The 14,467-nt window shown below is 33.0% G+C and overlaps 1 protein-coding gene across 1 annotated transcript; it reads left to right on the forward strand.

Annotated features, from left to right (window-relative positions):
* The first annotated feature begins 1,332 nt into the window (after positions 1-1,332).
* Positions 1,333-3,023, forward strand: LOC124454421 (retinol dehydrogenase 8-like). The gene is made up of 3 exons (XM_047005233.1): positions 1,333-1,675; positions 2,103-2,376; positions 2,607-3,023. Exons 1-3 carry the CDS (start codon positions 1,411-1,413, stop codon positions 2,929-2,931), a joined length of 864 nt encoding a protein of 287 aa, XP_046861189.1. The 5' UTR covers positions 1,333-1,410; the 3' UTR covers positions 2,932-3,023.
* Positions 3,024-14,467: the final 11,444 nt, after the last annotated feature.

The following is a 14,467-nucleotide window of genomic DNA, read 5'->3' on the forward strand; positions in this document are numbered from 1 at the left end:
TTTCATTCTTAATTGGTGAATAAATTAATTTAAAAAAGTGAAGTACTTGTAAATATTTTAACTGTGGGAAAGTACAGAAAGTGGTAGAATAGAAAGTTTGAATAAAAAACAGCGAATTTTTTACAGACTCACAGGAAAAATTGCCATATTGACCGGTACAGATTCACAATTATTTAACACGAAATTTGATTGTCCATATCGTCCTAAATATAAAATAAAGAATATTGAAAATATCGGGTTACAATGGTTTTGCCCTCAGTCACTAAAACAGTCTAGGGTAAGTCAAAATATATTACTGCAGCAAATTTTAGAATGTAAATACACTTCTAAGCCTTAGAATATCCATTGGTAAAATTATATTCTTTAGAAATTCAAAACCAATAATGTTTTCATTGAATTTAAAATTAAGGAACGATAATTTATATTGTTAAACGCTGGCCGCTAATGAATATAAGTCCACAAGCCAAATGTAAAGCATTAAAATGTTAACTGTGTGTCTGTCTTAGTCTGACTCGTATGTTTTAAAAGCATGCAAAGTGAGCCCGTGAGCAACGAGCAGGAGCCTTTGTTTGTACTATGAACTCCTTGTAATGTAATGAAATGATAAAAATTTCATACAAAATAATGCACGCTCACTTCTAAACACTAAACACGTCATTCAATGAAATTGTTTGACGCAGTTCACTTTGTATCTTTGGCGACAAATACGTCAAGGAAGGGTGCAAGACTGCAAGTCATTATAAAAAAGTATTAGGATTCCTCAGGAAACTAATACGTAATGTAATGAAAACGATGAATATTTCATACAAAATTATGCACACTCACTTGTAAACACTAAAAAGGCACTCAATAAAATTGTTTGACGCAGTTCATTTTGTACCTTGGGCTACAAATCCGTCAGGGAAGGATGCAAAACTGCAAGTCATTGCAAAAAAAAGTATTAGTAAACTATAATTATCTAAACCCTTGTCTTTGTGCAACCTTCGTCTCTATTTTTTGCTGTGTCAGACATTAAGTATCGCCATCCGCTTCGCCCATTAAAAGTACAATAATTAAAATTCATAAAATCGACTCACTATTTAGTCTTAATAAGAAAGCAATTGTCGTAATACATGCACCTTGATATGATCTGCAATTTTTAATTTTGAATTTTAACGAAAGGATATATTTACACACGCTTGTTTCGACTGCAAAAGTATACTCTTGTAAAGTAATTATGGGTAAACAGTGTCATTAATAGTTAATTTGTTTCCTGCTCTCTTGTCGAATTACGTCAATGCAAGTCTTCTTTAGAATGTATTTAAAGCACCGAACCGAAGCAGCAACAGCAAGTCTCTGTTTGTACCTGGAAAGCGTATTGCCAATTTTGCCAAATATCTGCTCCTATAACTGCTACCTCAATTCTCAAACATGGCCCAACGAAACGTTGTAATTACAGGTTGTTCATCAGGAATTGGTTTAGATACAGCCGTATTTCTTGCCAAGAATGAGAGTAAAAAGTATAAAGTATACGCTTGTATGCGTAATCTTGCAAAGAAAGGACCTTTGGTTGAAAAAGCTGGTGATAGTCTTGACAAGACATTATTTATCTTGGAGATGGACGTGAAAAGTGAAACTTCAGTGAACAAAGCCATTAAGCATGTCTTAGATGTTGATGGAAGAGTCGATGTTCTTAGTAAGTTATTTATATTTGTTACCTGTAAAATGATGAAACCCTATTAATCATACACACATACATGCATTCAGAATAGGGAGTTATATCGTTGACTAATGTCCATGTTGATTCATGAGTTACAAGATCCTATATTATGCGTATTGTTATAAAGTTCAGCAATAATTTGCTACATTGTTTGCATGCTGAGCTGGAGGAACCTCCACAGATATGTTCGAACGGGTGTTGTCGAAAAATTTAAAAAATGCGTTGCGTGGGTGGCTGAAAAGCACAATTTTATTTAAAAGACTTTTCAAGTAATTCTTACAGTGTTTATGTTTGCCTTTTATATGCATTTATGTGTATGTCTTTGTGCGATTAATATTAAGAATAAATACTGCAAATTAGCCTGAATGTTTTAATGTCATTTCCATCACTTTTTTTTATCTAGTCAACAATGCTGGTATTGGTTTAATGGGTGCTTTGGAACATCAGAGTATGGAAACTATAAGAAATATATATGAAACCAATTACACTGGTGTGGTGCATGGTATCAGGGCAGTGTTACCCTCAATGAAGAAAAGGAAAAGTGGTCGTATAATCACTGTTAGCTCTGTTGGTGGTTTAATTGGTATGCCAATGAATGCTGTTTACTGCTCCACCAAATTTGCTGTTTGGGGTCTTAGTGAAGCCTTAGCTCCTGAATTAAATGAATATAACATAAAGTAAGGTTTTTTGTTTTCATCCTTTTTATCAATCTCATGTTTTCTTTATCCAAAGCACATCATTTGTTGTTTTTCCAGTAGTAAACACTAAATTCCATTCTAAAGATATCTGCAAGTGTATACTTTATAAGTCAGCTAGCCCTTGAATTTAGTATAATGTCACTGTACCTGTTGTTACACAACATTCATGATGTATCATTCAACATTGCAATTATGTTTACACTGTTTAGCATATCATTGATCGAGCCAGGTCCAGTAGTCACAGAATTTTTAAATGCTGTTGATTCAAAAGGATTTGGTGGTGCACAGGAAGGAGACGACATTACAAAGTCCTTGATTGATAAGCTTGGTCAAATGTTTAAAGCCATTGCTGCAGTGTCTCAAAGTGGAGAGGATATTGCAAAATATATCCTGCAAGCTATGGAGGATGAGTCTCCACATTTTCATTATATCACCAATGAGTCTTATGTAGAAATGGCAAAGAAGAAATTTATTGATGTAACTGGTGACAAAATCGCTAATTCAAGCTTCGATGATTTCTTTTCTGGCAAATAGAAACAATGATAGCTTTTAATGTGTGTAGTGAATTATATTTTCACTGTTTTGTATGAATGAAAAGCTCAATTATACCCCTCTTATTAGTAAAAGTATGTTTCTTGTGTTGGCTGAATTTTTGAAAAGTAATAAGCCAAACTTTGAGCAGTGATTAAGCAATCTAAACGTGGGTAAATAAAGTTATCTATCTATCTATCAATGCCAAAAACATCAGCAAACAAATTTTCAACTAAATCATTTTGACTATTTTCACAGTATTTTTATGTAATGCATTATCTAAAAATACCACAGAAGCTGAGTAGGTAGGTCCACGGAAAATAGGAAAATCTAAGCCTTCCTACTGTAGCCCAATACGTCAGTTTAGATAAAACATTGTCATATGATTTAGAACACGATATAGTATATACAACATAGTGTGAGTTATCGGAATGCAAAATGCGAAGTATACAATTAAGAGAAGAAAAGTAAATTGGTGTTAGTTGAATTAGTTTGTCAAGCACGCGAGAACTTACCGTCTCGCCATAGGCGATCCAGAAATCTGTTTTCGCGTGCTTGACAAACATTGCAATGATTGCATATAAATCAAATAATCTATTTACTATTCACTTCCACAGTCTGATTTCCAACTTTAGATCCCCCATGTAGTGTAATGAGTAGTGTAATGCAAACTGCTCATGTGCATTAGTGTAATGCAAACTGCGCACGTGCATTCGGCGTTAATTGCTGAGCTACCAACTCAGATTGCGCGCACATTGCGAGGAAATGTTTTGTCACAAATATTCAACATGTTGCATAGCCGAACAGACAGCACACGTGACGAAACCACTAAAAATGACATGTGCACCACGCACTTGAGGAAACAGCTCACGCAAAATGTACGCCAAGAGCTTCAGCTCAGCCTATAGCTCTTGTGTTCGCCGGGCTTAAGATATTCACATATTTGAAGCACATAAAAAGCGTGAAAAGGTAATTATTTTTGAAGTTACGTTTGGCCGGTATGATTGCGATTTCAAATCTTGACAAACTAATAATTTTTGCCTTCAATACAGAACATAAAAAACAAATAATTTGCTTGCACTTCGCAAGATGTCCATTACATGTTTTTGGATGTAGATCCTCCAGGTTAGTAGAGTCCTGACTCCTGAGAAGGACTGTTGATGTCGATGTAGACTGTCGTTTCGACAACCTTAGCAGAAGTCATCTTTAGTGTACAGTGCCGCTAAGGTTATCGAAACGTAAGTCAACAGTTCTTCTCAGGATTCTACCAACCTAGACTTCTACATCTACAATCATGTAACGATACTCCTGGGTTCAAACCATTTACTTTATGTCTATTATGTCTTAAACCAAAATATTATATTAAGTACATGCTACATCGCATTCCTTATTTTTCTTAATCATGTGAAATATACCGACTGTCTATGGGGTGCCATATCCGCCAAAATTACACTATATTCAATTATTCAGCACATTTTTTATCATTATTCAGCCTTATTTCAATTATTCAGCCTTATTTCAATTATTCAGCACTTATTTTTACTATCCAGCAGTCTGGCACTAGCGCTTCTTTTATGTTGTTTTGTTTTGGCTACATGTGCTTTGAAACAATAAAATGATAAAAAATGTGCTGAATAATTGAAATAAGGGGAATAATGATAAAAATGTGCTGAATAATTGAAATAAAGCTGAATAATGATAAAAAATGTGCTGAATAATTGAATATGGTGTAATTTTGGCGGATATGGCACCCCATAACTGTCCACATAAATGCGTTTTAATTGGTTCCCACAAGCTGTTACTGCCAACTTTCGAAAGTTGAAGGAAGGGGTTCCCCAAAATTTATTATTGCTATTAGAATGTAGTATAACTTTGGGGGAATTCCCTATTGTATAACTGGGGAATGTAAGTGTAGGTGTTAAAATATACTGATGTTTGACAATGAAACATCACATACCATGATGCGAGCAAACATTATTCTATTTCAAACGTTCTATTTAATGCAATCTATAATACACATAAAGAAAATGAGCCGTGATCACCTTGCTTTCTACATGAAAATCTATTTACACAATTATCGATAAAAGCTACAGTTATTAAAACAATATCTTTAAGCTCTGAAGCCAAAGACTGGAATTTGTTGCATCTCCATGTTTTATAATTTGTTGGTTGTACTCTGGCTATTTTGAATGCTTTTATTTTTATAGAAATGCCATTCGTTTGACTATATTGGTCTATCCTGTAAATTTTTACGTAAGGCAACCAAATTAAAGGGATAATTTCCACTTTTTCTTTCTTTGATATGTTCTGCTTTATTTTGTTCGCCATCTTTTTTTATAACTATGCATAGATCGACTCACATTTTTCTAGAAGCCGTCGTTTACAAATGATTTTTGTGGCTGCGATTTTTGATTTAGTGTAACTTTTGTATTCGTTGAAAATGCATTCAGCAAAAATTGCTAAATTTTTCTATATCTGCACGAACAAACCAATCATCATTTTTGTTCAACCAATCATATTGCCATACAATTTCATCAATGTTATCATACAATTTTCATATTACCCATGCAGACATCACAGCAGCAATGTATGATGGTACTGAGCCGAATGCATACTGTTTGAATGTGAAATACGATGACGTTTCGACGATATAGACTATAATGGACGTCCCACATCAAAGCATGATGGTTTAAAGACTCAATAGGAAGTTGTGTAAGACTGTAAGTTAAGATTATATACGTTTACACTTTACTTAGCGAGCTCATTTTTATTGTGTAAATCTTAATTAATTAGTATGCCAAAAATACTGTGAAGTGTAAAAACACGACATATTAGGATTTCTAAAGTCGTGTTTCTTATAATTGATAGTATAGGTCTTTACAATATTAGAAAATATACAACGAAATATTCAATATTTGCAATGTCATTTTGAAACTATGAAAGCATTATAAATCTGAATACTGTATCCGTGATGCTAGTCCAATCACGAAATTGTGTTGCATTTTAATCTTTGCGCTTCGCAAAACTATTAATATTAGCTTATGAAATATTTCACAGGTAGTTTTATGTTTCAAATTATTGCGACTTTGTAATCAGCTATTCGATAAACTAAATTGTAATCATCACAGATTTCAAAGAGTGCGAGATAACAATGATGTATTCACGATTTAATTGATATGACGATAAGATGGGCCAGTTGTTATTGATTTGCATTCACGCATGAAGGGAAAGTCCCTGATCTCTATAAAAAAGGGGGTTTCCCAAAAAATAGCAACGTTGAAAATTTTGAAATTCAAGTAAGCTGGGGAGGGACTTCCCTTTCTTTGTTAAATAAAGGTCTTGCGTTTAATGCAATAATATTTATTGCAATAAAAGAATACAGGGTTCATATATTTTATTATTCTAATAAAATTAAATCACAAACAATGAAGAAACGATATTGATCTTTGAGTCTTTGCACATGCACCATTAGTGTGCACTCTCACACTTTCTGAAAGCTGAAGGGACCAGAATATTACTGTGATATTGCACTCTATTTTTTATCATTTTGCTGTTATATGCTTTATATACGTTCAAATTTTGAAACTTGTTAAGACAAATTTATCATCCAGCATTCTTCGTATATGTTTGTCAATTTGACACAAATTATGTTATATACCATGGGCTTTCCCAGCTTCGCACGTTTTTATCCTTCTAGCCCCTCTGAGACATCGAATAAAATTTTAATGTTAAAGAAATAGATGTACGTAACAAGTAAAGAAAAAATGTAAAATTTTCATCCCCATCAACAATTCAAACGCAAAAACGATAATGCTCACGCTCATTGAAGCATTTTTGGATTAAAAAATGTGGGTCGTCTAAAAGAAAATCGAAAATTCATCAACCGGCGAATATCCATGTCTGCGTTTAAGCATAGTCAATTTTATAATGATATTGAATTTTGCAAGTTTCAGAACCTAAAGAGAATCTTGCGATTCAACTGAATCATGTCAGCGTGAGGATGAAATGTTTCTTTTTATATGGCAAGAAATAACGAGGTGAAATGCCAATGTTTCTTTTTATATGGCAAGAAATAACGAGGTGAAATGCCAATGTTTCTTTTATATGGCAAGAAATAACGAGGTGAAATGCCAATGTTTCTTTTTATATGGCAAGAAATAACGAGGTGAAATGCCAATGTTTCTTTTTATATGGCAAGAAATAACGAGGTGAAATGCCAATGTTTCTTTTCACATGGCAAGAAATAACGAGGTGAAATGCCAATGTTTCTTTTTATATGGCAAGAAATAACGAGGTGAAATGCCAATGTTTCTTTTCACATGGCAAGAAATAACGAGGTGAAATGCCAATGTTTCTTTTTATATGGCAAGAAATAACGAGGTGAAATGCCAATGTTTCTTTTTATATGGCAAGAAATAACGAGGTGAAATGCCAATGTTTCTTTTCACATGGCAAGAAATAACGAGGTGAAATGCCAATGTTTCTTTATATGGCAAGAAATAACGAGGTGAAATGCCAATGTTTCTTTTTATATGGCAAGAAATAACGAGGTGAAATGCCAATGTTTCTTTCACATGGCAAGAAATAACGAGGTGAAATGCCAATGTTTCTTTTTATATGGCAAGAAATAACGAGGTGAAATGCCAATGTTTCTTTTACATGGCAAGAAATAACGAGGTGAAATGCCAATGTTTCTTTATATGGCAAGAAATAACGAGGTGAAATGCCAATGTTTCTTTATATGGCAAGAAATAACGAGGTGAAATGCCAATGTTTCTTTTCACATGGCAAGAAATAACGAGGTGAAATGCCAATGTTTCTTTTATATGGCAAAAATAACGAGGTGAAATGCCAATGTTTCTTTATATGGCAAGAAATAACGAGGTGAAATGCCAATGTTTCTTTTTATATGGCAAGAAATAACGAGGTGAAATGCCAATGTTTCTTTTCACATGGCAAGAAATAACGAGGTGAAATGCCAATGTTTCTTTTTATATGGCAAGAAATAACGAGGTGAAATGCCAATGTTTCTTTTTATATGGCAAGAAATAACGAGGTGAAATGCCAATGTTTCTTTTTATATGGCAAGAAATAACGAGGTGAAATGCCAATGTTTCTTTTCACATGGCAAGAAATAACGAGGTGAAATGCCAATGTTTCTTTTCATGGCAAGAAATAACGAGGTGAAATGCCAATGTTTCTTTCACATGGCAAGAAATAACGAGGTGAAATGCCAATGTTTCTTTTTATATGGCAAGAAATAACGAGGTGAAATGCCAATGTTTCTTTTTATATGGCAAGAAATAACGAGGTGAAATGCCAATGTTTCTTTTTATATGGCAAGAAATAACGAGGTGAAATGCCAATGTTTCTTTTTATATGGCAAGAAATAACGAGGTGAAATGCCAATGTTTCTTTTAAATGGCAAGAAATAACGAGGTGAAATGCCAATGTTTCTTTTCACATGGCAAGAAATAACGAGGTGAAATGCCAATGTTTCTTTTCACATGGCAAGAAATAACGAGGTGAAATGCCAATGTTTCTTTTTACATGGCAAGAAATAACGAGGTGAAATGCCAATGTTTCGGCTTATATTTGATAAAGAAAAACCCACAGTTTAATTACATGGTACAAAGATTGCTAAATATATTTACGCTTATTTGACCGTCTTTGTATCATTCAACATTGCAATTATGTTTACACTGTTTAGCATATCATTGGTTGCGCCAGGTGAGTAGTCACAGAATTTTTCAATGCTGTTGATTCAAAAGGATTTGGTGGTGCGCAGGAAGGAGACGACCTTACAAAGTCTATGATTGATAAGCTTGGTCAAATGATTAAAACCGTTGGGCTGTGTCTCAAAGTGGGGAGGATATTGCAAAGTATATCCTTTAAGCTATGGAGGATGAGTCTCCGCATCTTCATTATATCACCAATGAGTCTTATGTTGAAATGACAAAGAAGAAATTTATTGATGTAGCTGGTGACAAAATCGCTAATTCAAGCTTTGATGATTTCTTTTCTGGAAAATAGAAACAATCATAGCTTTTAATGTGTGTATCTTATGTAATTATATCTTCATTTTTCTGAATGAAAAGCTCAACTATACCTCCACTATTAGTAAAAGTATGTTTCTTGTGTTTGCTGAACTTTTGAAAAGTAATAAGCCAAACATTGATCACACTACGTGATTAAGTAATCTAAACGTGAGTAAATAAAGTTATCTATCTATCTATCAATGCCAAAAACAACATAAAACAAATTTTCAACTAAATCATTTTGACGATCTTAAAAGTATTTTTATGTAATGGATTATTTAAAACACGACAGCAGCTGAGTAGGTAAGTCCCCGAAAATAGGAAAATCTAAGCCCCCCCTGCTGTAGCCTAATACGTCGATTTAGATAAAACATTATCATAGGATTTGGAACACAATATAGTATATACAAAATAGTTTGAGTCATCGGATTGCAAAATGCGAAGTATACAATTAAGAGAAGTAAAGTAAATTTGTGTAACTTTATGTCCATTATGTCTTAAACCAAAATATTATCTTAAGTGCATGCTACATCACATGTTTTATTTTTCTTAATTGTGTGAAATATACCGACTGTCCACATTGCCGACTTTCGAAAGTTGAGGGAGGGGAGTTCCCCAAAATTTACTAATGCCATTGTAGGAATGTAGGATTACATTGGGGGAATTCAACATTGTATAACTGGGGAATTGCATATAGCATAATTGCTAAAAATTAATATGTAAGTGCAGGTGTTAAAATATACTGATATTTGACAATGAAACATCACATACCATGATGCGAGCAAACATTATTCTATTTCAAACGTTCTATTTAATGCAATCTATAATACACATAAAGAAAATGAGCTGTGATCACTTTGCTTTCTACATGAAAATCTATTTGCACAATTATCGATAAAAGCTACAGTTATTAAAACAATATTTTTAAGCTCTGAAGCCAAAGACTGGAATTTGTTGCATCTCCATGTTTTATAATTTGTTGGTTGTACTCTGGCTATTTTGAATATTTTTATTTTTATAGAAATGCCATTCGTTTGACGATATTGGTCTATCTTGTAAATTTTTACTTAAGGCAACCAAATTAAACGGATAACTTCCACTTTTTCTTTCTTTGATAGGTTCTGTTTTATTTTGTTCGCCATCTTTTTTTATAACTATGCATAGATCGACTCACATTTTTCTAGAAGCCGTCGTTTACAAATGATTTTTGTGGCTGTGATTTTTGATTTACTGCAACTTTTGTATTCGTTGAAAATGCATTCAGCAAAAATTGCTAAATTTTTCTATATCTGCACGAACAAACCAATCATCATTTTTGTTCAACCAATCATATTGCCGATATTCTGCTTAAAGAAGTAGTGAATAGTTATCATACAATTTTCATATAACCCATGCAGACATCACAGCAGCAATGTATGATGGTACTGAGCCGAATGCATACTGTTTGAATATGAAATACGATGACGTTTCGACGATATAGACTACAATGGACGTCCCACATCAAAGCATGATGTTTTAAAGACTCAATAAGAAGTTGTGTAATAAAGTAAGAACCAGATAACAAATACGGCTAACCTGACGTTTACTCCTCATTTGACTCTGAAGATGACTACCGCTAAGGTTGTCGAAACGTCAGTTAACAACAACAAAAACAGTCCTTCTCAGGACTATACCAACCTGGACGATCGACATTTACAAACATGTTAAGAAGTTGTGTAAGACTGTAAGTTAAGATTATATGCGTTTACACTTTACTTAGCGAGCTCATTTTTATTGTGTAAATCTTAATAATTAGTATGCCAAAAATACTGTGAAGTGTAAAAATACGACATATTAGGATTTCTAAAGTCGTGTTTCTTATAATTGATAGTATAGGTCTTTACAATATTAGAAAATATACAACGAAATATTTAATATTTACAATGTCATTTTGAAATTAGGAAAGCATTGTAAATCTGATACTGTATCCGTGACGCTAGTCCAATCACGAAATTGTGTTGCATTTTGATCTTTGTGCTTCTCAAAATTTTAAATATTAGCTTATGAAATATTTCACAGGTAGTTTTATATTTCAAATTATTGCGACTTTGTCCTCAGCTATTCGATAAACTAATTTATAATCATCACAGATTTCAAAAAGTGCGAGATAACAATGATGTATTCAGAATGCAATTAATATGATGATAAGATGGGCCAGTTGTTATTGATTTGCATTCACGCATGAAGGGGAAAGTCCCTGATCTCTATAAAAAGGGGGTTTCCCAAAAACCCACAGCTTAATTACATGGTACAAAGATTGCCAAATATACTTTATGTTTATTTGTCCGTCTTTGTATCACGTCGTTTGAGCTGCTACTTTCATCTTTGATGAATGCTGTGCTGATTCATGTTTGAAGAACGCACGGTAAAAATCGAAAAATCTTTTTATTAATGTCTGTGATATAAAATCAATATTAGAAATAACAGAAACAGTTCTTAAAGTATTTTCTGCTTGCAGACCATTTTATTGTGGGGTTAGGGAAAACAACAGTTCTTATATTTAGGTCATCACGATTTTTTACTGCAGAACTTTTAGTCCGAACACTCTCTCGCCTCGAGGAAACATAACAACCCATAGCATCGTGCACAAGGCTTAATCCGATATTTTCGTTTCCATATTATATCATGTTGCCAAATGCAAAGCTTCTTTAATGCTGAAATTTGTATTGGCCCAGGATGTTCAGAATTCGTTAGTGAAAAGCACTTTCAAAAAGATTATATCCAACCATTTTACCAACAAAGGATGCATGAAAGGAGTTTACAATATTGTATATTTTTAGAATATCCTTGTAATGGAAAAATGTCCCGACTCGGCACTTCATCGTCAGTGCGACTTATGTAGTCTTCAGTTCTTCTGAAATCCATTGTTATAACATGAATATATGAATATGCCCCTCGCCAATTATCAATTTTCCTGCCCTCACGTTTTCATCAAAAAAGTTTCGGATAAGAAATTTGCCACATGATAATTTGTGTTTGTCTTTTGACAAGATGTTCCTGTAGTACATCGTGCCGTGTATATAAACCAGTTTTAACACATACCTTGACAAAAACCATTTCTTCAGTTGGAAGAAAACAACAGCACGTACATACATATGTTTTCCCTAGTTTTTATTTAAATTAAGGTTTTTCTATTCAAAATAGTTTAGAAATGACAGATTGGTCATGGGAGAGTAATTTACTGTCGATACACCTGACACAGCTAGGAAAGAGTCAACCCAAGAAAGATATAATAAAAGTTGATATTGATAAAGGAATTTGATATTGAATTCATAAACTGACAAAATGACTTATGCAGAGTACAGTTTTAATGTGATATTATTTTTCGAATCGAAACTAAGTGACATTTTTATCTTCAATATAAATAATTTGGCCCCAGACAAACAAGAGTCTTAAATAACGAAATAAATTTTGCTGTTGGAGTATTTTACATTCTAACATTGATGTATTGGGATTTGTAAACGTGAAACTGGTAGATTTTAATGCAAAATTGATAAGAATCATTTGAAATAAATAAGTTCCGACACAAGAATGTGTAAGATGTTGGGCTTTCCCTCTTAAAGCAATGAAATATTAATTAACATAAGGGGGTTCCCTACTTTGCAGGTGAGCCGAGGGGGTTCCCCATTTTATTTCTTTATAAAGTGCATGTATAAATGTTCAAAACATTCATTTGGTAATTTTGGAGTGAAAATACAAGATGACTGAAAATAATGAATAAATTTCATCCAAGGTATGCGTACATTACTATATTTTAATTTTGTATTAACTAAATCAAGTTGGGATCTAACGCAGTTACGTATACATGATATCTATTGTGAGACTAAGTTTTCTTGTAGTTCAATTTTTGTCAAAAATTTTCTGATTTTTTTTTCAAAACGATGTATAATATTTAGGTTGGGAACATAATATCTATTTTTGTTTCTCAGTTCACTCCATCTAAGCATTTAAACATTTTTGCAAGTCTTTGAACAACAAGAGATGTAACACGAGAATCTTGATTTTACTTCTTTAATGTTGCGCGTTTCACGGTATTCACGACGAATAAAGTCGTTTAATCAAATCATATTACGGTTTAAAATACAACAAGCGCATAGCTATCTTAAAGATAGAGAAAAAAAATTGAAAAACTGTAACGTACATGGGCAAACTAGTCAAAAACCTTATCACTACTGCTTGCCACGAATTATATATTAATTTTGTATTGTAATATTCGGGCATAGTTTAAAGAAAAACTCGATATAAATCACACTGTTTGAATTTTCAAATTGATGATAACTTAAAAGTAAAGAAGTTGGTAAATTTTCCATTTCATTAGACATTCTGTCGCACAAATGGTAAAAGACATGGAAATATACAACAACAACGGTGACGTATCAACACTGAAGGACAATGACGAGTCGGGGAAAATGTTGCGGAGTTTAATTCATAAGAAATGTGTGCAGAACTTGTTGCCCACGGTGAGTAGCAAAGAAAAGACAGAAGTGCTAATCGAAGTGCTAAATGTTTGGGTTCAACTTTATCCTTACGTGTTTGTATTGTCATGTAAAATTATATATTGCTTCCGCTCTTTCCGTTGATGAAATTTCCAACAATCAAATAGTCAAATTTGTACGTGCTAAAATTTCATCGTTTTAATGATATCGATATGATGTTAGATTGTTTTTTTCCAGGAAAAGACATTTGTCAAATTTCAAGAGGAAAATATTATACATTTATGTGGTATGTCGATTGGAAGAGGATTGAATTGGAGTGAAAATTTGCTGATTTGCTATGATCGGACGTATAAACCAATTGAGAATACCTTGTACTTTGAATATCATTTGTCATATTCAATGACAAAACATTGTTCAATATTCTCAACCTACGTGAAAACTTGGGATTACGGAAGGTTAATACGAACTGACGATAAATTGCTCTTTGACTTAAGAAATTCAATGTCAGAAATTGGAGTATTGTTTTCACAATATACAGAGAGCGGCACGTCAACAATAAGTTACAATTATAGTACTTTTGTAAGTTGTCAGACTGATGATAGCAAAAACGAAAAAGAAAGAGAGGGTGAGTATGAAAACATGCTTAACGATAATGTTTGCTCAACGGAAGAACTGAAAATGAAAAATAAGGAAATAAATGATTTAAAAAGCAAGTTGCAAGCTATGGTAGATTATAATAAGCAGTTAAAAATCGAGTTGGAAAAAGCAAATAGTCTACTGAATGAGCAAATATCAAATTTTGATCAGAAAAACAAGGAATGTCATACACTTCTCTATGATAACGGTTCTTTAAAAGAAAAATTGAAAGCGAATGACAACGAAATAAATGAATTAAAAACAAAACTGAAAATTACGAATACCAAAGTTGACAAATTGAATTGTGAACTGAAAACGAAAACGGATGAAATTCAAAACCAAAATTTACAGCTAACTAAAAAATAAGTTTTCTTGAACAGGAGCTGGAAA

The sequence above is a fragment of the Xenia sp. Carnegie-2017 genome, unplaced genomic scaffold, assembly GCF_021976095.1.
Source record: "Xenia sp. Carnegie-2017 unplaced genomic scaffold, XeniaSp_v1 HiC_scaffold_3, whole genome shotgun sequence".
Lineage (NCBI taxonomy): Eukaryota > Metazoa > Cnidaria > Anthozoa > Malacalcyonacea > Xeniidae > Xenia > Xenia sp. Carnegie-2017.

Excerpts from the sequence above, each read along its gene's own strand:
- LOC124454421 (XM_047005233.1), top strand. The coding sequence starts at position 1,411 with ATGGCCCAACGAAACGTTGTAATTACAGGTTGTTCATCAGGAATTGGT. Across the intron at positions 1,676-2,102 it reads TGGAAGAGTCGATGTTCTTA|TCAACAATGCTGGTATTGGT; the intron begins GTAAGTTATTTA and ends TTTTTTATCTAG. Across the intron at positions 2,377-2,606 it reads TTAAATGAATATAACATAAA|CATATCATTGATCGAGCCAG; the intron begins GTAAGGTTTTTT and ends TACACTGTTTAG.